Raw genomic sequence first — 27,016 nt, forward strand, 5'->3', positions numbered from 1 at the left:
AGATTAGGCTGTCCAGGCACTACAGGTAGCCAGGCACTACTGAAACCAATTAGATTTAGGAGAGCCCTGTATTGATTCCAAAGATTTTCTCCAAATTAGTGAGTTATCCAATCACAGTTTGTTGCCTTTTTTTTTAAAGGCACTTTCTAGCCTGACAGGAATTAGTGCAGTCAGCATCACTCCTGTTTTTTTTTGAAGATTCACTCTCATTTTGTAATTAAGATCATGACACTTTCAAACTGCAATTACATAGAACTACACCAAAGCTGTAGCCAAAACCAGCCTATTTCAGTAAAGCACAATAGCTAGCCAGCCAAACTACCCAGTCTCTTATGATACTGGTAGCAGACATGAATCAGTGTTGAAATACTGCTCCTTTCCAAAACTATGACTTTTGATAACAAGCAAAATGGATTTACCTATGTTAAAATTTGACACTTCCCCTCCTTATCAATCTTACACTAATTACTCCTTTGAATTTCTATGCTATAAATTCAGGAATAGTACATTACTTTGACCAGCATATACTAATTTGACTATGACTAGCTTGAATTGTATATTATTTTGACATTTCATGCACCTTTTAGATAAGAACAATTGAGTTCACAATCAAGTATGTAAGGTTTTCCAGTAGTTTTACATTAAGACAAATTCAAAAGCACCGATTAACAAAATTCACTGTTCTGGAAGTTCTACAGACTGAGGGTTAGATCCATGTCTGTGAGTGACTTGTCTCTTCAATTTTACTAGCAGATTTGTCTGCACATTCCTTCTATTACTAGAGATCTGGTAGGCTTTACATATAGTAGAGGAGTCAGTGCAAGAACAAAGAAAATCTACTTGGGTTATTTGCTACATAAACCTGAATGACACAGCAGCACATCAACTTTATAGCACTCAGAACAGTTAACTGCATAGGTTTCCGGGATTTGCTTTCTGAATACACTGAATAGGCATTTGTGCAGTTGTCTTTCATTTCACTGCACTCAAACATACCTGGAGAGATGATGAAGCAAAGTTTTTACATCCCTGGGAATGAAGCAAGCACATGTCTAGTTTGAAGTAACAGAACTTTTATGGAATTCAAGTCAGTCCAATTAAATAACTTTTCTATTTAGAACAAAACCAGGAAATCTCAAACCCATCTTTCACTTAACAATGCAAAAGAATTACAACCCCAACAATCATCCATTTGCATAAGTAGCACAGACTAGACAGCACTCATTGAAGTCTTACTAGAGACTCTAGTTCCATTCACAAACCCACATGCTACTTGGCAAACACAGTACAAAATGTTTAATCTTTATGTTGATATCTCCTTTAGCAAAACATGGAATAGTTGACTACAGATTTTATGCCTCAAGTACATGAATACCAAAATAATCAATTTGGTTTGAAATGGGGCAGGGGGAATGAGGGGAAGAGGAAAGAAACCTCAGTTTTCAAATAAGGATTTTCAACGCCTTTGACACTTGGCCACATGCAATTATTGTCTCAGTTCAGGACACAGGTAGATACATAGCATGAAGCCAACTACATCTGTCTAAACCACTGTTCTGTACGGTAATCTCCACAAAAGCTGGAGTTTTTGTGCAACAAGGCTATAAAGGTGGATTTCTATCCTAATGAGCTAGGTAGTTTAACATCACAATCTCTAAGACACTCGTAGCAGCACAAGAACGGCAGAAACCCTCTCTACCACTAGTACTAGTAATAACAATTCCTTCAGAACTCTCTTTGAGGCACTTCATATGCAGTATGCGCCAGACTACCTCATTTCTATCTTCTCACACATGTACCTACCACCATGTGAAGACCTGACAGAACATTACACTGCAGATCTTGTGAAAAAGTTAAATCCTGAAGATACGGAAGGTTTACAAGTTAGATAAGAGTTCAAATGTAAGCTTTCCTGAACATCTGTTTGCCTAAAAGTTACTGTGAGAAGAATGCAAACTGCAGCAGCTTACTCTAAAATGTAAGTGAAACAATCGGTTCAGTCTCACTGTTCAAAGTGCAAAAATAAATACTATTTGTTCCTTAAAAGGTGCTGTCAGTAGTAATTAAGTCTCAGAGAACTGTTCCACTTAAATATACTCACTAAAGAACTTAGAAACGTTCTACCTAAGGAAATTATAAGGATGACCTGTTCCGCAGTTACCTCTGCTACATTATAGCCAGTCTCTGACCACCAAATTTAGTTTAAAATACTTCTATTACAGCAAATGATAGCACAGCACAAATTTTGCTCTCTAAGAGCACAGTACAGGAGGATGAGAGTGCATCCAGATATTGCTGGTTACATTTTTGGTTTTGTCTAGTTCCACCTGCATGCAGGTTTTGGCCAGTTAAAAGCTAATTTGATCATGTACTTTTGATAGTGGTTTTTTGATCATTCTTGAGCTGTCCATTAGGTGTAGCAGCAGTTTTATAGTCATTGTCAGGTGTTTTCATCACTAAGAGCCTGAAAGGTTCAGTTGTTTTCCGAAGTCTCTGAACAACAACTGCATTTTGCAACTTTGCTTCCTCTAGCGTGAGTGTCTCATCTTGCAGCTCTCGAAATGGCAGCGAAGTAGTCAGCGTAAAGGGGACACTTCCCTCTGATCCTTGATACTTTGTTATGAAGTCTCTGACATGGCTTATTCTGAGAAGAAAGAAAGAGAACTCAGCATTAGAGCACTCCACTGCTAACACAGACCATATGCACAACACACACTCACCACAAAAAGAGAATGAGACAACCACTTCATGAAATAGCTGATGGCGCAGAAATGGAGGAGTATAGATGGATGGAATCCTAAAGTGCCTGATCCACTTGGGAGGCAATGACCAAGGTTCGTCTGATCTAAGAGCATTCCCAAGGGAAAAAAGGATGAGTATCTTACTCTGAGCTCTCAAATGCTTCCCTGTGGCTCAGATTGTAGTTACACAAGCCTACCATATCTTAACCAGCTGGTGGAGCCCTTACCTGAGGTTTCTGTAGCTAAGAGGTAGATTTTAAACATATGCCTCCAGTGTGTGGTAAATGTAGCAGAACCCTAACACTAGAAAAAAAAAAAAGTTTGCAAAAATTGTTTGGATAGCTTATCTAGGTCTAAATACAGTCTCCTTCAACCCAAGCAGGTGCATCAGTGAATTCATTACAGATTCAAGCTGCCTGTTGTGAAGAACCTTGCAACAACTGAGCAAGACCAAGGTTTTGCTATGAAGAGTCAGGACTGACCAATTTAACTAGAAAATGAAGATGACAGGCTACATCTATATCAGTAAAATAAACATACTGTCAATGGTCGTTCCCTCATCCTGAGGCCAGCTGACAGCTTCCTGCTACTGATAAATTATTAAACTCATCCGTCCTCTCCCCCATGCACAGGGTAGCCAATGGGGTTTACTGCATCCTGGAATACTCAGTGACCTGAGCTAAGATCCAAACCAAGCCTAGATATCACTTAAGAAACTGCTAGTTGGCTTGGGCAAAACCATCCTAACAGTTAGGCAGCACAGATGACCTTTATGGTTTAGCCACACTTCCTAGGCCAGAAGGTTTTAATTCCTGTGCATGCAGGCCTCAATCAAGAGACAGCGTTTGGTGCATGTACGCCTAAAGCTGAAAAACCTCAAGCAGGAACAGATTTTGGTTTTGACATTTACAGGTGTTTACATGCAATGGTATCGAAGTTGCAGCTCAGACAATTGGCTGCCAGCTACCTCCTTTAGGATGGACAAGTTCCTGTTCATGCTCCATAGCTGATGCTCCAGGGTCACACTAACTTCGCAACTGCTTAAGGAAGAACACAGCTCAACTCAAGACAGTGCTAGGTGTTCTGTTCCTACAGCACAGCTCTGCTGGTTGCTTTACTCTCATGTCTCCTTGACTCCCCATACTACAGCCCAATGCTGTAACATCAGTCTTTCCTCACGAACCAAGTCTTATCTAAAGTAGCAGTTACTGTGGCACATACACACTCTATTTGTAAAAAGGTAGAAGTAATCTATGTACTCAGGCACTGCAATATATATATATATGCTACAGGTTATTGACCTATAGTTTAATTAACAAAGAGTTGACTGTTTTCTGCTTCTCCGTGGAAAGGAGTGCTACAGAGACAACCGTAATGCTTAAGGGCTTTGGACTCCAAAAGGATTTCCTCCTATTTCTCTTTAGGTCATACTCAAATACTGTCTGTAGCACAAATATGCTGATCTTGTGATGAAAGGATAGGTTATGATGGAGTACTTATTTCAAACTACTTCAAAAAGATCATCACATCAGTAAGGTGGTTGTTCTGCTTATCTCACTTTTTTTTTTCCTCCTCAAGAGCACTTAGCAACTGCTCAAACTGCTATTTACCATGAAGACAAAAAGGTTCTAAATATACTTAAATGTGTGAAACTTGAAATAATGAAGATATTAAGCCCTTCAGTAAAGTTTTTGTAGCTGAAATAGCAGGTCATCCTTTAGCTGTACATTGCAGCAGTGTTTTGGTTTATACCTTATGCCACTAGCAGTAATAAAAGTTACAGCCATTAACCTTCAGCTACTGAGCTTTTCTTCTGACCAGCCACAAAGACATGCACTGTTTACCTTGACAGCAGCCTGGGTTGTGTTAGAGCTATGATCACTTTTAAGTTGCTTCACAGAGAAGCACAGGAAAACATATCCTTTCTCTGCTGTGACTGTCTAGTACTGGAGTAATTTCTTAAATTACAAATTTGAGAAAGGTCTCTAAAGACAGCAGATCTACAATTTAAACAGTTAATCCTACTTTCTCAAAGCTCCTGTCCACATATGCTGTGCCAATACCTCCTTCTTACGTAATCCCCATTTATAAGTCTCTTTGAGAGCTAGAAATTTTACCACTTAAGAATTAAACATACTGCATACATTCTACTGTGTCCATGTTGATGTGCAGTGATGAACGAACCTCCACTGCCTAGTGCACTGACTTTGGCCCTCCCAGGATGTTTCTGTGGCTCAACCCTAGAGTCATACCCTCCAGCTCCTATCTGTGGTGTTGTCTGTGCCCGGTGACTATCAGGCTTTTTGCTAAGCAATTTGCTCCAGGTGTAGTCATTTTGTGAGAGATCTGTAATCTTAAAAAGCTGTTTCCTCTAGTAATGATCAATACATACACCTTAACATCCACTAACCTACCAACCACTCCTACAGCTGCCTCAGATTTTCATTTTTGCTCAGTTATGTGCCGAGTTCACATGTCTCATGCTCCTCTCATCAGCTAAAAGATTTCTTAACATCTGAAAGGCGGTTTTCTAGATGGAGCTTAACAGCAGTCCAGTGTTACATGAACTGAGGAGGTAAGATGATTCACAGAAATTAGAGACTTTTCATGCCTACAGGCATAAGATAAGACAAGCAGGTCAGATGCAAATGCTTATGACAGTGCTAAAATAAATCTTACCTGTGAGAAACATTGAATTTCTGAATTATCCTTTCTCCATCAGCTAACCAAATCTGGATGTTAGTGATAGGCTCCAAACTGTTTATGGGTACTAAAGGGAGGTGCCTTTTGTTGTCAGGTCCTTGATGATCATCTCTTACTTTGGAGATTATCCTTGGAGCAGCACTGAAAAGAAAAGCCAGATAAGGTTATGCCTTCTGTGTACATACGTGAGCTTGAACCTCCCTCCAGATCTTTGCTTCTGGAGCTTTCTGCCCTATTCAGGGTGCATTGATGACTTCTAACTAATATAGGAATACCAACATAAATGTCAGCTTTTCTGTTAAACTGTATGCCAATACTTTCTCTTGAAGACTTCAACATGCTAAAGAATTTCAGTTTGTTCATGTTAAACGTTTTTACAAGATGGAAGGGAAATTTATATCAAAGGATTAAATAGGAATACACAAGAGATAAAACAGTCTGAATATTCCTCATGCGTTTTTTGTACTCTAATCACACAGGTGAAACTTTATGGAGTTTGAGTATTGAATTTGCATACTCAATGTTAATTTTTACTGTAATATGATGCTGTTAGCCTCGATTTAGACCCCAGGAGCATCTATTTCAGTTTAGAAGCATTACTCATCTATCAGAGAAACTGAGTTCATGTGAAAAATTCAGCCTGATGCACACAGCATTGCATTTTGTGTTTTTTCTAAGTCATTACCACAAGGGCAAAGATCCATAAAATGACTTCACAGAATACAGTGCATGGTCTTAAAAACAATAAATTACTGGCAAAAATTTTTATTCTGAAGAAATGTCTAGAGCTTACTGCTTCTCTCGGGACTAGGCTTGTTCAGCATGTACTGTTTAAGTCATTAGAAAGCCTGATCCAACAGGCATATCCTCAGCCCACGTGAGTATAACCAGATGTTTGCTTACAAAACAATAGCAGTGATTTAAGGAGTTACCATTTCTTCTGAGCTCAGCTGTGGTCACAAACTACACCAACATGGTAGTTTGCTGAAAAGCTTTCTCTTTGCACAGAAAATTGATGAGATACTGTTTCTTGAGAGAGTAGTTGGTAACCAGTGGCCACAGAACAACAGTCTTAATACTACACCTGCTTTGCATCCTTATGTTCTTGTACATATCTTAATCATAAAGCAGAAAAATCACAGCAAATTTATTACTCAAACAAATACGGCTAATTACTTAATATATTCAGGCTAATAAAGTCTTGGGTCCTGCTCAGTCTGAGGTATTTAAAAAGCTTATGACCCACTGCCTAGTTAAGTGCTCGCACTTCCAGGCTATCAGCCAGCAGAGGCACTTTTTATTTCTTCCATTGAAACTCTGCAAAAAGAATGAGACTCAAGGAATCTCATTTCTAAGTGAGTAGTAAGTGATGTTCATTGCAACTGGAGGCAGATGAGAAGCACAGAACTCTTTTGTGTTACACAGAAATCAGCTGGGGCACAAGAACTTGGCACCAATATATTCCAAGAAGCACGTCTGTACAATATCCTGGTGCTCCCAGGACAGGTGACTTACTGTCACCCACCTACCTCTATTGATTTACTTATCTCACACCCAGGCTCTGTTTATGCTTGACCCAAATACAAAATAAAACCTAAGTGTCCTCCACATCTGGAAAAAAACACTTGAGCACCATGAACACTGTTAAACAGTCTTGTGAGCAGAGCAAAAATCCTCCACAAAAGTTCAAGCCCTACTTCAGTCCAGCAGTGATCAGCGTTTGCTGCCTACTTGATCAGTTCCTTGGCGCTCAGCTCCAGGTCCAGACACTGAAGCATATGAAGTTGTGTGTGCACTAGCTGACCCCAGTATAGCAGAGGCTGGAGAAGTAGTCAGCCATGCAGCTGCGAGGCAGCTGCTTTAGCCTGGGCTCAACTACACTGTAGCTTGGTCACAGTTGTAGTTCACAGAACTGTCTCAAATGGATACGGATTTTGGTGTCATTCTCAAACCAGCTTCCCTCACAGTCACATCTCAGAATTTGTGGCAGGCACTTAAGAGGATTCTTTCAATAGCATGTATGTCTGAAACTGCAGGCAACATGCTAAGTGAAGCTGCAAGAGAAAGTCAGAAGATCTATATTCACTAAGGTTTAAAGCATTCCTATACTTAATAACTTTGCTGACAGATAAAGCCATCTAGTGGTGGGAGTTTTGACCAAAATCACAAAGCAAGAACTTAAGTCTCTTATTAGCCTCAGATCAAAGCATTATCACCCCTTTTAAAGGCTTATTTCTGTTATAAGATTGTACAAAGAAGATGCAAATTAAAGATGGAAGAGACATAAGAGGCTCCTGTCAATTTTCTAAAAATAAGAATCCCAAGAATTAGGTATCATACCTTACTGTGACTAATGGCTAAAAAACTTGGCAACACAGTGTTTTACCCTTATGAGGTTATAGAGCAAGGCCACTTTGCTCCAAGGGATTTCAGTCAACAGCTTAATTAACATGCTTCTGAGGCAGTCCTTAAAATGCATTGATAAACTGAATAGAAAAGTGTAGTCACAAATCTTGTTATAATCCCAGACTCTTGAATGCAGCTGAATGGTGGCAGACAAACCAGAATATATCTGTTAGTTATATGGGTTCATCTGCCAGGGCCTAGGCTAGCTTGGGTAAGCATGGATAAGCCCTTCCCAAATCTTCATTCATGAAGCCAAGCCATCAATCGATCACATGGGTTCATAAGGTACACTGGAAAACAAGTCTCATTTGTTTCACCAGTAAAACAAAGAGAGGGATCAAGCTCATGTGAATTACATCAACCACTATATTTCTAGTTCCTCCATTTTTCCCTCTATGAAAAGTTATAATGAGCCACTCAACAGACCGATTCATAGTGGTTCATCCGCCACATAATCCCTCCACCTGGGAACACTGGCAGAAAATCTACAGACTATTTAAAAAAGTGGTTTTGCAAAGCAGAACTTTAACTGGGTCATAAACTGAAGTAAACTGTTCAGTCATATGTCTCATTTCTGATTAAGCACACAGATGCAATTGTGGGAAGAGAGTAAAACAACTTAAAACTTCTTACAGGTCTTGGCACCACTACTATTTCCCACAAAGCTTTTTGCTGAAAGAGTAGCATATGCAATGGACATTTATTAACATCAGGAAGTAAGCACTAGTTTATTGAGTAAGAGCACTTAACAGATCATGTTTCCAACATCAACAAAAGTATTTACTAATCTTTAAATGAAAGACTCTGATAGCATAGCACTGACTGGAGCAAGAGTAGATAAAAAAAGGCATTTTATCCAGTCCATAAAGAAAAAAAAAAAAAAAAAGCAAAAGCTGAGCAAGACAAGCATGACAGAGCATGACAAGCAATAGAACACTCTCCCATTTAGCAATGGTTAGCAGTAGAAACTCAGTACACTAAAGACAGTTTGCTTTTACTGTACAGAGGTCTACTGTTAGATAAGGTTAAGCTCTTGACTCTTGTTTGCTCAGGATTTCAGTGCTACCAAAATCAAGTCTGCAGCGTTTCATCCATCTCTCAATGGAAGACTTTTCCTATTGACCATATCTACTCAAGCATGCAGCAACTGAATGGCTGTGGTACAGAAACAGATAAATCTGATAAAACAGATACTTGCTTCTCTGAGGCAGCCTGGAAGCACTCATCCTTTACTATTATCAGTCTCTTATTCTGCACGTTATTATTTTCTTACCCTGCTGCCTCATCTGTTCCTACCCAGGTGTCGTGGTTTAAACCCAGTCAGCCATAAATCACGCAGTCACTCCCTCACTCCCCCCACTTTCCTTCCCCCACTCCCAGAGGGATGGGGAGGAGAATCAAAAGGAATGTAACTCCCACAGGTTGAGATAAGAACAGTCCAGTAACTAAGGCATAACACAAATCACTACTGCTACCACCAATAATAATAATGATAAAGGAAATAACAAGGGAAGAGAATACGATACCACCCGCCGACCGAGCCCGACTGAGCAGTGAGTGCCCTTCCAGGTAACTCTCAGTTACATCCTGGGCATGATGTGCTGTGGTATGGAATACCTCTTTGGCTAGTTTGGGTCAGGTGTCGTGTCTCTGCTTCCTCCTGACTTCCCCTCCTCCCTGGCAGAGCATGAGGCTCAGAAAGTCCTTAGTCAGACTAAACATTTGAGCAGTAACTAAAACACTGGTGCTATCAGTGCTGTTCCCAGGCCAAAAGTCAAAACCACAGCACTGTACCAGCTACTAAGGAGGAGAAAAATGATTGCTACTGCTGAACCCAGGACACCAGGTCATGCTTTCCCCCAGAGTAAGCACTGGGCCTTAGCAGCAAGACCTTTCTGCTTAATCAGAACAGCTCTTCACGTAAGGTTTTGTGATCTGCCAAGCCACCCAGCAAGTCACTAGGAAGTCCCACCTCTGAAGGCTTCCTGTAGGCTCCTTGTCACTGAATACGTTCTGTTCCCTAGGCTGAAGTCTGCTCTTACAGGCATGCAAGTCTTACACCACATGGGTATGTGAAATAGATAATTTGGCTGGAGGAAGCAAAACTCCCAGGGATCAAATACAGGAATTCCTGGCCTGCCCCTCTGCAACAGCCTTTCAAAACACAGTACTGCCTGGTTATAAATCAAGTCCAGTTTTAGCATTGGCATTAGTGGCTGACACTTTCCAACCATAAGAGACTCATGGAGTAAACAAAAGATGATCTCTGTAACACAGTATAGTATCTTACTTCAATAAATATATGGTTAAAAATGAAGGAATTTTAAGAGAATGCAAAATAACCTTACTACTTCATTTCCCTTTATAGGATTGTCATACTCCACTCTTCTTGCAAAATGTACTGCACATACAGCTTAGAAGAGATTCTTTTCTCTTAAATCACAGAATAGAACAGTGACAGCCTTTCAGCTGGAAACAGTTCTGCTAATATTGAAACCTTGAATAAAGAAAGCCAACAGCATCCTGGTTGTATTAACCGGCAGACAGAAGATTGTCAGAGCCAGTTATGCCCCATGCAGCACATGTTAGACACACCTAAATACTGCACTCAGATTTGGTACCCAAAATAAAGAAAAACTGGAGCAAGTTTGATGGAGGGCCACCAAGATAGCCACAGGCTGAAGCATTTGCCCTGTGAGGAGAGGGTGGATGAGGAGAGATTGTACAGCCTCTGGAAGAGATGGTGTTAAGGATGACAAAACCTAACAGGAGCCTGCCAGGGTCTACAGAAGGTCATCCACAGGAGGGAGCCAAGCTCTTCATGGTGGGCATAAATTGAAACAAGAGATGTTCACACTGGACACAGGAATAGTTTCTTTCCCATGAGGACAGCCCAGCACTGAGGCAGGCTGCACAGCTTCCAATCATACAGAATTTCAAAGTCCAACTCGATAAAAGCCTGAGCAACCTCATCTGCTCCCACACCTAATCCTGCTTTGAACAGGAGCTTGGACTGGAGAACTCCAGAGATCACTTCCAACCTGAATTATGAGATCCTTTACCACAGGTATAGCTCACTTCAGCTACTCAGTCACAGATCACATCAGACTACTCACCTTCCTAATCTGTAACCGTGTCCGGAAAAAGGACGAAACACTGGCTTTTGTGATGACAAATACACTTTATCTTTTTTATCTTCCACTTTCACATCTACCTCCTCTTTATCAAAAACTTTCCGCAGCTCAAAAGGCAGTTCCCTTAAGAAAAAAAAAAAAAAAAAAAAGTCATAAAAAGAGCTGCTACACTGTATATCACATTTTCAGTATACAAAATAGGTATCTGCGGTCCCTGAACTGCAAATTAACTAAAAAGCAAATAATAAAGACATTATCATGCTATCATGCAAGTTGAATGACGTTTAAATTTACTCAGCAGTTACCACTCCAAAGCATGTGATATGCAGGAAGTTCAGTACTGCCATACATCGTTGTAAAGGGTTCAATTGTTTCATCCCCATAATGAAACAAGAAAAAAGAACTGGCTTTTAAAGAGAAAGAACTGAGTTTAGACACAATTTAATTACAAATAAACATGAATCTCAGCTTTTAAAAATTAGATCATTGCCAATAGCTACACTTCTCATGTAGTAATACCACCTCAGTAATGCTTTATTTGCATTAAGCAGAACACAACAATGCCTTTGTCTATGAGCTCTGATGCAGGACAGTGCATTTTTGGGTGGTGGGGCTCAGCTGGCACAGGGGCTGTACTAAGTGCTCCTCTATCATCAACAATTATTCAGGAACCATCTTGTAATTAGTATGTTCACAAGCAAACAGTGGAGGAAAGGCAACAAACTTTTGATGCATGCATACAAAGCAAGCAAAGCACTTTAAACAGTGCAGTTAATTGCTATTACAACTAACACAGGCAACAGCTACAGAGGAGAAATAGTGTAAAAATAGTGGTTTTGATGGGCTAGCAAAGTATGCAAAATACAAAAATTACAATGGCTTAGTAGTTTCCCATACTCGAATTATTACATTATATTCTCCAAACATTTTATTTGCCTCTGCATTTGAATGGGGTAAGGAAACAGACTACAAATTAAAGGCTCAAAATTACACTGGTTTGTATGGTCAACCTGCTTTTTTTAAAGTAACATTGCAAACACTAGCAAATAACAGAAATCATGCTATCCTGATAACAAGGGGATAACAGTAAGACTGCTACACACAAATGACTGAGATAGCAAGTTTGGACTGGGAAAGGTGTCTGAAATTTAAGAGTTACCAGAGTTTCTTGATGTTATACGGATAAACTGTGCCCATTTAAGGCTTTTCACCAATAAAAAGCAAACAAAGACCATAAAACCAGAAATGCTAAACCACTTGTGCATGAGTTTGTTAGCCAAAGTACCATTGATGAGTAGCTCTTAGTGGGTATTCTGATTTATTCGTCATTTCATTTTGCACCTGCTGTGCCCCCCACCAACACTCGCTTTTATCTATTTCATCAGCGACTGTACGAGTGCTGGAATTGAAAGCTATATTAAACCTGTTGATGTAAGAACAGCCATTAGCACTGCAGGAACTGAGTCAGGCAGCGGCCTGCACTCCTACAGGGATACTGCAGTGCAGCAAAGCCAAGCAGCTATGTAAAAAACCTAGAGCATAAGCTAAGTGCTGTTCAAGGCACACTAACTCAGGCTGATTAAGATCACAAAACTCACCCTTTTTTTATGGAGTCCAAGAACTGCTGATTTGCAACATCAGTGTAGCTCCTAAGTTCACCATCATTTACTGTAAACCCATTTTTCCAAAGTTTAATGATTAAATCAACCTATAAAGTAAGAACAATTCTCATAACACCACTGATGTAAGAAGAGCTTGGTATACCCACAGTACCCTGTAATTGCAAATCATCCACTGCATGGACTAAAAATACCAAGAGAAGGCTTGCTATAATCTGTTTCAGCTCTGTGCCAGCAGGCAGAACAACTGCAAGGGGTAAGTGACATTTCTAAATATCTTCTGTCAATCAGAGTTAGAAATAAAGCTTCCCAATCATTTTGCTTCCCTATGTCAGGAACTCCTTCAATTCCACAGAAAAAAAAAAAAAAAAAAAAGAAAGAATGAAAAAAAAAAAAAAAAAGAGCTGGAATATCCCAGCCAGCTGCAACTCTTCAAGAGCTAATTTGAGAGCACACATATGCCTGGTGTTGAAACACCAGCAACCAGAATAGTCCAGCTGGGGATTTATTTGGGTAAAGCCTTGTTTTAATCATTCAGGAGGATTTTCTGCAAGTAAAGCATTGAAATACTTCACGCAGAAGCTTTTCACTCAGGAAATGCAGCAAGTAATCAGAAAATTTACTTTCAGACAGTCATACATTTATGTCATCCTGGAATTCCTGGTATACTCAAAACATTGGTATTAGGGTAATGAAAAAAAATTCACAACAGCTTACTAGCCTTGCCAGAAAACATTCACTACTTTAACTTGTAGCCTTCTCAATGTTCACTAAAATTTCTTCAACTTTAACATGGATATATTTGGGATTACATTTTTATATTTATGCATCACACCATTTAAAGAGCATTTGATCATCAAGGTCTGATCCCTGAAATAATCTTGTCTTGGCTGCAGTGTGAGGTACAATAAAGCAGGTACAAATGCAGAATTCACCTCAGCTGGAAATCAGCTTGAACTAGGCTTGACAGTACTTTAAAATTTTATCTTTTTTTTTCTTTTTTGCAGTTTAACTTGTTAGAAGATGATTGCTAAACACATTGATGACTGATGGAACACACAGCATGGGCAAACTGCTGAATAAAATACCTTCTCTTTTGGTTGGGTAGTCTGTCAAAAAGGCACACAGCACTCAGCGAAATGAGATTCCTTTAAGTCTTGTGTCTTATGGCACCTATGCATACGGAAGTTCTCATCATGGGAGAGTTCCTCTACAGTAAGCCAGTTTGCGAGTTTAACATAGGCTGATTATTCCACACCAACTCTGCATTTAGACATTGACAGAAGTACTGCCATGGAACACTATTTCAGAACTGGAATTTCCTGGATCCACTAACAAGATTTCCAGCAATGCCCACTGCAAATCTCTCCTTGACGTCTTTGCTCTACATGGCTGTTTCTCCAGCCCCTGACCAGTCTTTGGGGAATAACAAACAGAAAAATATGAAAAGGACAGAATCACTGAGATACAAGCCCATAGTAAACACTTCACAACTACCACAACTACACAAATGAGAGAGAATAAAAAAAATATCTGGGCTATGTCTCTAGAAGGAAAAAGCTACAACTCAAACTTCTTATGTAACAGCACTTGCCATGATTCCTTGCACCTTATGATCAGTTCACTCCCCTTACTAATAAAGCAGAATTGCCTTAACCTATGCCAGTGTAAGTCCTAGAACAACACTAAACCCACTATAAGTAAGAGCCAGAAGCACTGAAGCATAGGCCTGGCTGACTAAGAGATGGGAGATATTCTTCCTGCTGTCTGAATTCCATGTGCATTTACTTACTTACAGATGCACTGGATGAGGCTGCTGGACTTCTAACACATTTTCTGGGGTAACCCTGGAGGGCCGTTAACTTCAAACAAGAGTATTTTTTTTTATTTTCTGCCTACCTGGTTCTTGACTGTAGTTGGAGGCATACATATAGCACCAACCTTCTGAGCTTCTTCAAAAAGATTATCTACAAAGTATTCACAGCTTTGTTCTGTACCATTCAAAATCTGATCATCGGTTCCTGATTTACACCTGCAGAACAAAGGCATAAGTAAAAAAGAAGCCTTGGATAACAGGTTAGAAGACAAGCAGTTACCCTAGAAGCTCAGTACCAAGAGGTGTAAAAGGGATGCTTCCCCACACCCAGGTGACTCAGTTGTTACAAAACATCAGGTCAACTCTGTATTGTGCCTTTTCTAGAAACTTCTTATGAATCTCTTACTGCTACTATTTGCATTTCAGAAGCATAAGTTAAAGAATTACAATAGAAAAGGTGAATTCATCTATGCAGAAGCTTCTAAACTTGGTATCAGCGCAAGGAACGCAAGTTAGATGATTCATACTTCTAATTCAGACCCTCAAACACGTAACTGCACACCAGCGAAAGGCCTTCCTTAAAGCATTTTCACGATACAGGCTTGGGTGACTTCCTTTGCCATAAACTTTGAAAACCACGCACAGGTAAACTGCCCGAAGATTTACTTCTCCACTCCTACCTGGACCTTCCCATCACCATCACAGAAACGTCATTGCTGTCCTTGAAAGTACATAAGAGAAACTCAAGAAAAATCAACTCAACGCCACTTGAGCACACTGAAGAAATGCAATAGAAGACTTCAGTACCGTGGAGATTGCCAGGTTATTAAAAAAGGTGCATCAACTACTTTTTTTTGTAGAACACTGTATATGTGACAGCTGTTTCTGTTTGATTTTCACCAATCAAAATGCAGAAATATGCAACCTGAATGAATAACTATCTTTCAGTTTAGATCCTTTCCAAAGTAAGAGGATTATGCAGCTTTTGGTAAACATTGCAGGAATTGTTCCTATTGGAGATTCATAAAAGTCTATTTTAAGCAATTCAGAAGAGAAAAAAATCCCAGCTCTTGAAAAATATCCAGTTTTATGTAAAACTGCATTGAATTCAAGGGCAGCAATGCTTACTTGAATGGTAATTAGATACATTTGCATAAAAAGGAATTGTTTGCAGAGCATCTATGCACCACTAAGAAATCCCTACAGATTAACATATTTAAACAAAAGAAAAACTCAACAACCTGAAGTAAGAGATTTCAGACATGGGCTGTCCCCAGTTTAGTTTACTAATGGAACAAAAGAAACTTGAAGTGTTAATCTGGGTATTCACTAATGATTTACCTTGGAAACAGAACTGGAAAACCGAACACCTCCATCTCAAATACAGAGATGCACAGCGAGTTAGCATTTTGCAGGCTGCCTTTCTACTTTAAATAAAAATATTTACGCAGCCTTTTCCATCTCAAAAACATTGTAGGTATGTCAAAAATCTTTTAGCAAAACAATTTTTTTTTTAACTTCAATGTATGTGGAGCAGGTGGACACAAAAAAAATAACAAAGTTTGAAAAGTCACAGCAGGACACTCAAACAGCAATAGCAAAGGAAGAGGAAAAAGGGAGTGGGAGGAATTGGCACCTACCATTCTTTCTTGACAGTTTTGATATTGTCCATGTCTTTCATTCTGGTGCTTCACCTAATTATGAAAAGAAGATGGCTTAAAAAAACACCAAACTATAACAATTACACAAAATGCCCAGCACACTGCCCCTTTTGTAGCTGAAACACTATAGTTTTTCCTGTGTTGATAGTACATTTAACCAGAAACCTCCAAATGCCCCCCACCAAGTCTCCAGATGGTTCTTTGTTTTCCTGCAGCTTCTAATTTAATGACACATGAACTATGCATCTGTCTCAGATATTCAAAAGGAAGGTTACTTTTTCAGAAATGCACAAAATAAATTCCACAATAATAATGTGAACTGAAAATACATGCCCTTACTTATGCTAAGCAAAAATATCATATGCCTTTTCTGAGCCACATGATTTTAAACGCCACTGATTTTTCGCACACTGAGACAGTTGCAGAAAAACTGCATTGCCACTGCAGGCATTCTAATGACCTTCATCTTGATAGTGTGTGTTATCAAAAGGTGCAAGATTTGTCAGGTTCTACTTCCTACCATACCTCAACATACTGGTGCAGCATCCCAGAAACTGTGAATTTCTGGTCTCCCGTTTAGCTGTAAGGGAAATCTGGATTTGCAAGTACTAAATATATTACAGGATTAGTCTGCAGAGTCAAAGAAGTGCAGAATGCCATACTGATCTCATTATACTCAGTTCTGAGCTCTCTGAAAAGAAGTTACAGAAAGTCACAGAAAGCAGGAGACATCCTGTCCCCCCAAAGAAAAATCCATACAGAAAACTCAGAATCAGTCTAAAATTAGAAAAAAGCCCCCTGGAGAACATAAATCTTAAACTGCAGCTGTGTTTAAAGAGTCACTCCTGAAGACTGATCAGTACAGGTTACACAGATGACGTTGTGCTCCTGGCATGTTTGGAATGAAGTCATGACATTCTGCATAGCTCTTAGATAGTGTCAAAGTGAGCAGTAATGGCCACTGTTCTCCTGAAAAGCACAGTGAGACTAAAATAAATTGTTAGTGGTCTTGACACCTAATTTATGAAGATGAAGAAGTTACGGGGAAACAATATTCACTGCAGGACTAACAAGAAAAGCCATTCAGTTATTCGGTAATAATTCATGCTCCTCAGGAGGTTGATACCGGTAACATCCCCGTGAGACACCTTCTGTAGGAATGTATTATATAATCAGCCTTGGGGAAACCCCCAAGGTGGCCAAATAGATTCAGTCAATAAATAGTCCATAACAGGTTTTAAAGTTTAGGCAGCCCTCAACATAACCAATGCTTTTATACATTAGGTCAAAACATCATTCTCAGCACACCTTTGATAAGTCACGTAAGATAAGGTACAGTCATCTCCCCTGAATGTTCTGCCAGAACATTACATTTACGAGGCTGTGCTGGTACGTTATGACTTTATAAGCATATCTGATCATTGTACTTGGAAATTTGTACCTGCACTTGGAAAGAGAACTTTCAGTATCAAGTAGGTATAGTGAATAGTGCTTAAAAAATACCATTTTCAATCTGCTCTCAAATTAAGTTCTAACACTTTAGCACAAAGTACTTTTTTGTGTTAATGTGCTTATCTTCTTATCTTTTGCTATTCAACAGAGTACTCCCCAAAGCAACAAGAGCCACCTCCAGCCATCTGCTTTTGTTGATTCCCTGTGACAGGTCATCAGAGCTGCTAAAGAGAGACAGACACAATGAAGCAGCTCTTCAAATTAATTCTTTTGCTACATTAGGCTGGCCTCAAATGTGCATGAACAGTATTCATAACTGGTCAGCTGTGAAATTCACTGTTCCTTCTAAAGTACAACAGCAATTATGCTTAGAAGACACATTTGTGTTAATGTATCAAGGTAAAGAAATCACCCTATACAGCATACTGACGTTTATTATGACCAAAAAGCCATTAGGAGATAATGATCAGACTGCACTGCAAGCACTTCAGCAAGACAACCCAACTAGCACAACCAACCTCTCCTGCCAACTTCTGACAGTCATCCTTAGCTGACACTTGAAACATTAAGAGTTTTGGTACATAGCGTTTGGGTAATAAAAAGTAACACAGATTGGAACTTTCTGCATTTTAAATTTAATCTCTGGAGGTGGAAGCAGCAGAAGCTAGCAGCAGCCCACCACAGCCACATCTAGTAACTGTGGGAGGATACTCCTGGCTTTTCCCAGTTCAAATTGGCTTCTCCAGCCCTGCAGGCGGCTCCACGGGGAACAGGCCGATGACCCAGCAGTGATATTTCATAGATGGTTCTTGCAAACAAGCAGCTCTCACCTACACCGTTACACACATACTAGTTTTTGCAGGCATTTTTGCGCTCAGCATTGTTCAGCCCATGTATCCGGTTATTTTAATGAAAGAAAAGCAAACAGAAACTACCTTTGATGCTTTCCTCGGTCTGAAAGGCAGAAATAGGCAAGCAAACACACATAGCCCCGTGCCTCATTAAAGTCTGCCTTACTAACTCTGGCGGAAAGTGAACTTCTCAAGTTGAAAGCTATTTACAGCACAGCGCAGTTTATCACTACACCACGTAGAAATTATGACTGAAAACTGCTCCTTACCGTGCGAGAAAGAAACAAGCAGCTATAGAGAAACTGCCAGCGCAAATTAAAAGCGAGATAAACATCAAACCTACTGCCCTGAATGTGACCGATACGCCCGGGTAAAACCACAGCACGCCTCCTGCTCCCCCAGCCGGCTGGAAGGGCTGAGCACTTTGCAAAGAAACCTGCCCACCCCGTGGCGGCCACACCGGCGCTTGCCCGCGCTCCCGGTGCTCAGGCCGGGCTTCTTCCGCTCAGCCCAGCCCCGCACGGGGCAAGGTTCCGCGCCTCCTGCCAAAGCCAGTGTCTAAAGACACCGGTCAACGCTCACGCCGACCCCGCGGGGAACAGCGCCTGAGACATTGCTAGAGACGACCCGACCATAATGCGGCTGTAAGGCGGAGTAAGTAGAGCCCCAGGGCGCCGAGAGAGGCACACGGGTAACAACCCCCTCCGACCTGCCTGCGCCGAGGGACACAGCGCTGACGCCTCGCTCCGCGCGGGACGGGACACGGGGCCGCTCGGTGGAGCGGGGTAAAGTGGCCAGAATGAAGCAGCGAGAAGGCTCAGCCCGCCCTCCGCCTCAGGGCGGCCCCGGGCAAAGTTCAAACCCGGTCGGAGCGGCAGGAGCGCGGCTGGGCGAAACGCGCTGCCCCGACCAGCATGGCCTCTGCCCCCCCCAGCAACTCACCCGACAGCCGCCAGCCACAGCCACCACCACAACCCCGCACCGGCCTCAGCCCCGCGCCAGCTCGGCAGTGTCCCGCGGCACACCGCGCACGCGCGGCCGCCAACGGCCGGGACAGCCGCTGCCCCCGCCCGGACTGGGCGAGGCGGGGCCGGGGACCAAAGCTCCGCCCCCCAGCGCCGAGGGGTGGGGCCGCGGCCGCCATGTCGGGGGTGGCCCGGGGGAAGGCCGTGCCGCCTCGGAAGTGGGGAGGTGTGTGGTAAAGCGTAGCTTCCAATGGTGCTAACCCTCCTTTACCCTGCCCTGTCCTGCCCGGAGCGGCAGGGGCTGGCAGAGCTGACGGCCCGCTGTACCCGGGCCCGGCCCGGCCCTCTTCTCCCCTCTGTGGGTCGTTCTCTGAGGGCAGGGGACAAAATGTCCAGACAGGAACCTGGTTCAGCACCGCGGCTGGTAACCCTGAGCAAGGGGCTGCTGTCACCCGTGGAGGCGCGGGTAGAGTTCTGTCTGCTGAGTCAATGCGTTCTGCTGCCAAGGCAGTTTTCGCCTCCTGGCTGAAGAACAAAAGAGAGTTTATACATCTCTATGTGGACGGGCAGCGGACAAAACGCAGCATTCAGCAGGGACTACGATAGCAGAGAATGGGGCCAGTATCTGTGGCAGCCGGCTTGTGCCAACACCTCTGCTCCGGCCTGCCCGGCTGCTCCCGCAGCACTGGCGCGGAGTTGTCCCAGCCCTTTGTCCTTCCAGCCGTCCGATGGCAGGAACAGCCGCACACTGAGCCATTTGGCGATGGAATGCCTCATTATGCTGGAAGGACTAATTAAGGGCGAGTGTTGACATATGTGAAAAGCAGCTTTGCCAAAGCCTTACACGGAGGACAAAAGAGCAGCGTGGTGGTTGGAAAGCAGAGCCCCCGAGTTCCCCAGGGTACATTAGAAAGGAGAGAAAGAGGCAGGATCCTCAGGGAGGCAATAAGCATTTAGCGGAGTCTCCCCGCTCGTTGGGAGCTGTCATTCTGAGGTGTGTTGGGCCCCTGGAGAAGTCCCACTTGGCGGGACGGATGGTAGTGCTAGGAGCTATCCAAAGCAAACACTGCCGCAGAGCAGTCAGTGCCTGGGAACGTGCAGGGAGTGGAGCGAAAGCAGCGATTCCCTGCGATCCATGGCTTGCACCTGCGTGCTTTTTAATAAGGGTTGGGTTTTTTTTTCAATGATTAGTGATGCACTGTGAAACACTTAGAATTAACCTAAATTGAACAGCCACAACCAGCTAATTCATATTAATTAATGGGAAATCCACTGCGAATTTACAAGTGTGATCAAAGGTGATACTTCATTGAATGTCGTCTTCATGTGGGACCTGTTCCCACAATCCCTTAATTGTAACAATTACAATCACATTCTTCAAAAACACTGAAATAAGTTGCTTAGTCTCAGAGTTCAGTAAAGGGGGTAAAAAAAGTAAAATCTTTGACAGTTTAAATTTCTTCCTCTTTGTTATGTGCATCACAAAGCACTAAATCTTTAGAACACAATTTGGATTAATTGGTAAGTTTTAACTGGATGAGATCTAATCACAGCTCCTGCCTGTGAATCTTCAGGGAAAATAATACGAAATTTTCCCTTTGTTTTGGTATAAAAGACATGAAGTCTTTTATTCAAACATACAAATTTCTGAGATTCTGTTCTCCCTGGATTTGTTTAATGTTTTGAATAAACTGATAATTTTGGGTAGAAGGCACTTGTTTGTCACAAGTGTTACTTATGGACTCTATTAAATGGGTCTTCTATGTTTAGAACTTAAAACGACTATCATACCACACCACTGTTGAAAAGTTCAAGTAATTTACAAAGCCCTAGGTAAAACTTCAGAAGGTTGTTTTGTATTTTCTGAACTGTTCTATATTTTCTTACAATATTTTAAGTACATTGGCTCCATTTCATTAAACACAGAAGTTCAGTAATGTGTTTAACTCCTGCTTGGGGGCCCTTCCTGTAAAAATTACACAGACCCAGAGGTAAGCATGGAGGGAGGCAATATTGGACTTACCTGGTGTAATGATGCAGGCTTCCCAACTGCAATCATGTATTGATTTAGAAGATTAGGTCTATTACTGGAAATCAGAGTACAGCTGGAGACATGCTGACCTATTACAATAGGCATAGGTGTCCTAGTGAATGTAGTGGTTTCTTAAAAGCTCTCTTAAGTACAGCTGTTCTCCCTCAGGACTGAAACTATTGACAAAGCATAGGAGTAAGAAAAAATTTAAGGAAGATGTTACTGTGTCTTCAACTCCTGTATAATGTAACAAATCAGTTTTTCTTAAAAGCTGAATATTTTCAAGTTGTTACAATCAAGATATCACTAAAATCCTTTTAGACTGTGTGTGTTTCATACAGCTTTTTCTCTGGCAAGAAATAGTACACAAGATGAACGGAAGCAAATGGTCCTTTTCTTACTGGGTGGTGAACAGAAGCAAACAGCCCAGACTGAGTTCACTGAAATACTCTACAGGGTATTCATCAGATGAATACAACGATATCATGCCCCCTTTGTCAGGAGAGATCGGATGCATTGGTGTGGAAGATAGTAACAAACCCTGAACTTGTTTTATAATGTAGGAGTGAATCTCAGTGTTGATGAAGTGAAGCAGTGTTTTAGCTGTCACCACCCATCCCATCAAGGTCACAGGAGAACCAGTGCACATGGTGTATCTAAAAACAAGCAGAAAATTAATTTTGAAGGGATAATTTAAACCATATATTTAACAAGGTTAACCCCTGCCAGAGGAAACCATCAGCTACCTATAATTAAACATCAGCAAGTCAGCTATATTGATTGACCTTAACTTGAGATAGCAGTTGTTGCCTGAAGCCTTTTGTGTGTGCACACAGAGCTGTAATGGAACAGGAGGAAAACGGAACTGTAAAATAAACAGAATCTGGTTATTCCGTACTTGGCAATTCTGTTGACAAAGACAGCACGCTCCTCTGCACAGTGTCCTTTTCCCACATGCTCCTCACAGGAATGTTAAACCTTTCAGGCTGCCACACAGAAGAAGCTCAAGGAACTGCTTTTTCTGGGAGTTTGCTGTGCAATAGAAAAGTGAGTCATTGTTTTATGGGTGATGTTGGGTGAACCAGCATTTGTGAAGAGGGTGTTACCTCCATGCAATGAAAGGAGTATCCTCACACGCTGCTGGACTGTTGGTCTGTAAACCCACAAGACAAGTGAATACAGCTTCAGTTTTACAAGTAGAGTGGAATGCTTAAAACCATGAAAAATTCAGGATGGCCTAAGCAACTCTTCATAGCAGGTAACACAGATTTATAAATAACATAGGATGTGAATTCTTAGACACTCTTCGATGAAATTACATCTATGACATGGAAGTGTAGTTTATGAGATCGTTCTTGGATCTATAAGAAGAAAACATACTTCTAAAGTTAAGACTGTGTGTAAGGACCTGGGAGATTGATGAACAAATGGTATTTCTGATGGGCTTCTTGTGTTACCTTCATCAAGTCATTCTGGATTCTTATGGTCCTAAAGCTTATCTACAAATGTGTTAATAAATGCCTATTTTTATTTTAAGCATTTTAGGACAGAGTCTGTTTCTTACTACAAAGCTATCCCTTACTCAGCATAGTAACAGGCTGGAAGTGCTGCTTCCATATGATTAGTGATCATAAACACCAAAGTGAGATGATTTGCCACTTTTGTCCAAGATAGAAGTAATTTACACCCTGGGTGATAGTGAAAAACAGACCCTGCAGATCGTTGGCTTAAAGTATCATCAGCCTGTGGGTTTTACACAATTATTAGTATTAGAAAAACTATCTACTGTAACCTTAGCCGAGTGGGGAAAAATGTTACGGAAGCTAATGGCTGGGTGTGATGGAAAAATAATTTTGGAATATTAGGAGGTAACTCTTACAAACTCTCATTTAATGTAACCTGAGAAATCTACTCTCTGATCCTGCGTCAAGTTGCACCAATACTATCTATTGTAGTGTGGAAAAGAATCTTCACATAGCTGTGGTGGTAACAGAATTGAACATTAACTATTTAATTCTGAAACATAATTCTTGTAAATTTTTTAAATTATCATGTTAGTCTTCAGAAATGAGCTACCTTTAATAAAATCACAGTAACACTGCAAAATGCCTGCAATGTGGAGAGACTGTGTCACCATATGTTCAAGTTCAAGGTAGTACCAATCCCGACTACTGGACACCACTACTTTGGGGTTTCCAGACTTCTATTCCATGGGCTTATCTTCATGATGGACATATCCCAAAGGAGAAACCACACAATCTTAAATTTTCTAACATTCCCTCAGGACAGGACTTAGGGGAGGTTTACAAAAGCAGGATCTCTTGTGAATCTTTTTTATTTCAAGATTCAACTGAAACTAGGATGAGTTGACAGCATGACAGAGAGGGGCACAGAAGAGCTTATAAATGGAGTCCTGAAAAGATGATTTGATTTCCATTCTTTGGAATATTATACCTATTCAGAGATACTGCAAAGTAATCTCTGGTAAATTGCCCATGATTGAAGCAAATGATAACTGACTGAATAGACCCCTTTGGTCCTCATGAGGCTGAAAAGCTCTACAGAAGTTCTGAATAAGGGATGAAGGACTTCTTCTTTTGTTGTAATACATTCCTGATTTCCTTGTAAAATAGGGACATGTGACAACAAAATCTTCCGTCTCCAAATATTTTTTGTGTCCTTAAATACAACTCATGGAGCAAAGAAGCCTTTCCACCCCAGCCATTTTAATGTCTTTTACATTGCTAAGTTCCAGTAAGATTTCATTCCCTGAGCCACGTTTAATAGAGCAGGAGTTTTTTGCTCAAGTACTTGTTCATATTTTTCCCATTTCCCAGTGGTGTACCTGCCACAGCAGATGTTGTGGCTTCTTAATACATGTTTCAGATATCTTAATGTCTTTTGTGAACAACTAGAGATAAAAGGGTTTTTAACACTGCTGTAAGCTTCAGCATTTGTTATAAATTGGTTCCATTTGAAATACAGTCATTCCCAATGGCATTTGTTTTCAGAAGCATTCAGACATCTGCCTGTAAGACCAAACTACAAATCTTGAACTTGAATCTTACTGGGAATGAGCTCTACAAAATTTTTATGCAATACTTAGTGGAGTGTGGCTCCAGTCCTTCTCCCATTTGTTTCTTCATTGTCTTTTGTTACTTGGAGTTACTTTTTTTCACAAATATTTTTCTGCACATACAGATAACAAAAAGTGGGAATGAGTAAATACTTGGATTAGTGAATTTAGTCTAAATCCACTTCTACAGTAAATAATCTTTCATTATTCAATCACATTTAAATCTCTAAGTATGTGTGGTATAAAATATTAATCGTATATCAACATTTTCTCTGTATTACAAGCAAAAATTCCAAACAAAACTAACAAAGAAACATTGTAATTAATGATTTATTTATTTATATCATCAGTACTAAAATATGGCAATGGAGCTTACATAGATGATATTAAGCCAAAAGCTGTTTGAGTCAAAATAACTAGCCACACCTTGGAAGAGGGACAACTAAGAAACCCGAAAATAAAACCATCTGTGAAAAACAACCTAGGGAGTAAACATCCAAACTGAAGCATGTCTTTACATGTTCCATACTATGCTAATGTAATGAGAATGCAGCACTAAAAATGTTCAAAGCAGTGAGCAGGGATTTTTAACTACATCCATCCCTCTACAAGAGTAGTCCCTCTGGCATCATAAAGAGTACTCACTTGAGTATGGCTCACAGGAGTGAGATCACAACACTAAAAAGAAGAAAAAAGGACACAGCTATGGTAAAAAGAAATAAATTTAGTAAATGTAAAATAAATAGCTTTTAAGTTGTGGGGTTTCTGTTGCTTCAAGCAGATCTGGATAAGCACCCAGGAAAATCAATTGCTTGCATAATGACCAAGTTTATTTTACTTTTTCAAATCATCAGCATTCATGAGAGGAGGAGTGCTGCTTCGAATCAGGCATGTTGCAAACAGATGTTATGCAAGTTTCTCCAAACAGTCCTGCCAATGCATTGCAATCCTGAGTTATGACAGTCACTAGAACTGCTGCAGTCTGGAACCTTTTTTGGGCCACAGATTGATCTGTTGGTTTTCCCAAAATAGGGATGATATTTTTGTGATGCATACAAAAACTTGAAGAAGATTAAGATAATTATTTTTAATTTTCAGACCAGTGGAATTTGGACACCGTATCTGAGTTACATGGCCCATCAGCAGTATGAGACAGAAATGGAAAGTACATTACTTGTCATCATATGTATGGCTGTGATAGTGACTCTTAGCAAATATCATCTCCTGGTCCATTTCCACAACGCGTTTGGTAAGGGACAGTCTCTTGCAGTTTCCTTCTGTTCTTATGTTTGAAGGAGAAAAGGAAATGATTTCCAATACCAGTTTCAAAATCCATTGTAGGTTTTTAATTAACATACTCCTTTAGCCTACAAATGCATGAAATTGCTACATCCTTTCATAACCTTTAAACAACTAAATGAAAAAACAAAGGATACAAAATATAACTGATCTCATGGAGCAGAACAACTCTACTTTTGAAAGACCCTTCAGATTCTTGAACAGGAGATGAAGCACTGTTGCTAATGCACATTCAAAGCCTTAAATAGAGAATATCAGATGAGAAAAATACCATAATTCCTGCACCAAAACACACTGTACTGTGCAGTATCTCATAAAAATGAAAATTTGTTGCTGTTCACAGTAGGAAAACTTTTGCTTGGAAATCTAAATAGCCCATTTTCTTATTATATAGCCTAATGTCATTGTTGCGTATTTTGTATTTTGAAGCATATGCTCTACCATTCTTTTTCAGACGTTAATCTTGAAAAGATGTGGGAGTACGCAGGTAAAGTGGAGTAATAGTTTTTGCATTCACTGTTCTTTACTAAAACATGATTGCACTTTCCATCTTTAAACAATAAAAAATACTTTGATAAAGCTTGCTCAAGCCTAACAGCCAGAGCCATGTGATCAGTAATTTTATTGTACTATTCTTTCTTGTTAAAGAAGCAGAAAGCAACTGAAATAACTTGCCCAGCGATGACAAACAAATCAGTGTGAAAATCAAAAGGTTGGTACTTTGTCACATACAGTTCTACACTCGTATTACTCAGCTATGTTTATTTTACAGAGGTTTTGGTTTCGGGGCTTACGTGCACGCACTGTTGCTAAGTTCAAGAAAGGGCAACAAGTTGTGGTGAGAATGAAGTGATTCTCCCTGTGCACCAGCGAGTAAGGATTGGATTACAGTTCATGAAGAGTCTGAACAGCATTTAGGCATTCAATGTACTCTAATACGTACAATTTTTCTTCCCTGTAAATTGGGGTTATTTGATTTGTGATAGAGGGAGGTGAGAAAAAACTTTCCAGCCGAGCAAAGAACACCAAACGCAAGTTGAGGCTACTGGGCAAAATACAGGAGATGTTATGGGTGACTCGTACGGCAGGCGAAGCAAGGGCTCATTCCTGACAGCCTGGGTATCAAGGTGATTTCCTAATAGGGAGATTCACCAGGCTGTGCAATAGTTTTCAATGGAAAACTGGGGAGATTCTATCCACGGAAGGGCCGTTCGCTCCAGCTATCGAGCCAGCCTCCCTGGGCGAGCAGAGACGCAGGCTG

The 27,016-nt window shown here is 40.7% G+C and overlaps 2 protein-coding genes and 1 long non-coding RNA gene across 6 annotated transcripts in view; all 3 read right to left on the reverse strand.

Moving 5' to 3' along the window:
• Positions 1-27,016, reverse strand: part of LOC133222549 (uncharacterized) — a 146,788-nt gene that overhangs the window by 89 nt on the left and 119,683 nt on the right. The window lies entirely within an intron of this gene.
• Positions 50-19,459, reverse strand: UBXN2A (UBX domain protein 2A). 4 transcript variants are annotated; one of them, XM_061372348.1, is made up of 8 exons: positions 19,344-19,459; positions 17,389-17,526; positions 16,060-16,113; positions 14,503-14,635; positions 12,583-12,692; positions 10,967-11,107; positions 5,421-5,585; positions 50-2,644 (listed from the first exon to the last, which is right to left on the reverse strand). In XM_061372348.1, the coding sequence occupies exons 3-8, from the start codon at positions 16,098-16,100 to the stop codon at positions 2,365-2,367; spliced, it is 870 nt and encodes a 289-aa protein (XP_061228332.1). In that variant the 5' UTR covers positions 16,101-16,113; positions 17,389-17,526; positions 19,344-19,459; the 3' UTR covers positions 50-2,364. The 4 variants fall into 4 exon arrangements, with proteins under 4 accessions (XP_061228332.1, XP_061228333.1, XP_061228331.1 ...); XM_061372349.1 differs by lacking the exons at positions 17,389-17,526; positions 19,344-19,459 and adding an exon at positions 16,606-16,798 and having other exon boundaries at positions 14,545-14,635; XM_061372347.1 differs by lacking the exons at positions 17,389-17,526; positions 19,344-19,459 and adding an exon at positions 16,606-16,796.
• On the reverse strand, positions 23,698-26,975 carry LOC133222539 (uncharacterized). The gene is made up of 2 exons (XR_009728308.1): positions 26,908-26,975; positions 23,698-25,134 (listed from the first exon to the last, which is right to left on the reverse strand). It is a non-coding gene; the product is annotated as an uncharacterized LOC133222539 (long non-coding RNA).

The sequence above is a fragment of the Neopsephotus bourkii genome, unplaced genomic scaffold, assembly GCF_033783945.1.
Source record: "Neopsephotus bourkii isolate Nb327-2 ecotype Australia unplaced genomic scaffold, CSIRO-AGI_Nbou_v1 NB_1600, whole genome shotgun sequence".
NCBI classification, from domain to species: Eukaryota; Metazoa; Chordata; class Aves; order Psittaciformes; family Psittacidae; genus Neopsephotus; species Neopsephotus bourkii.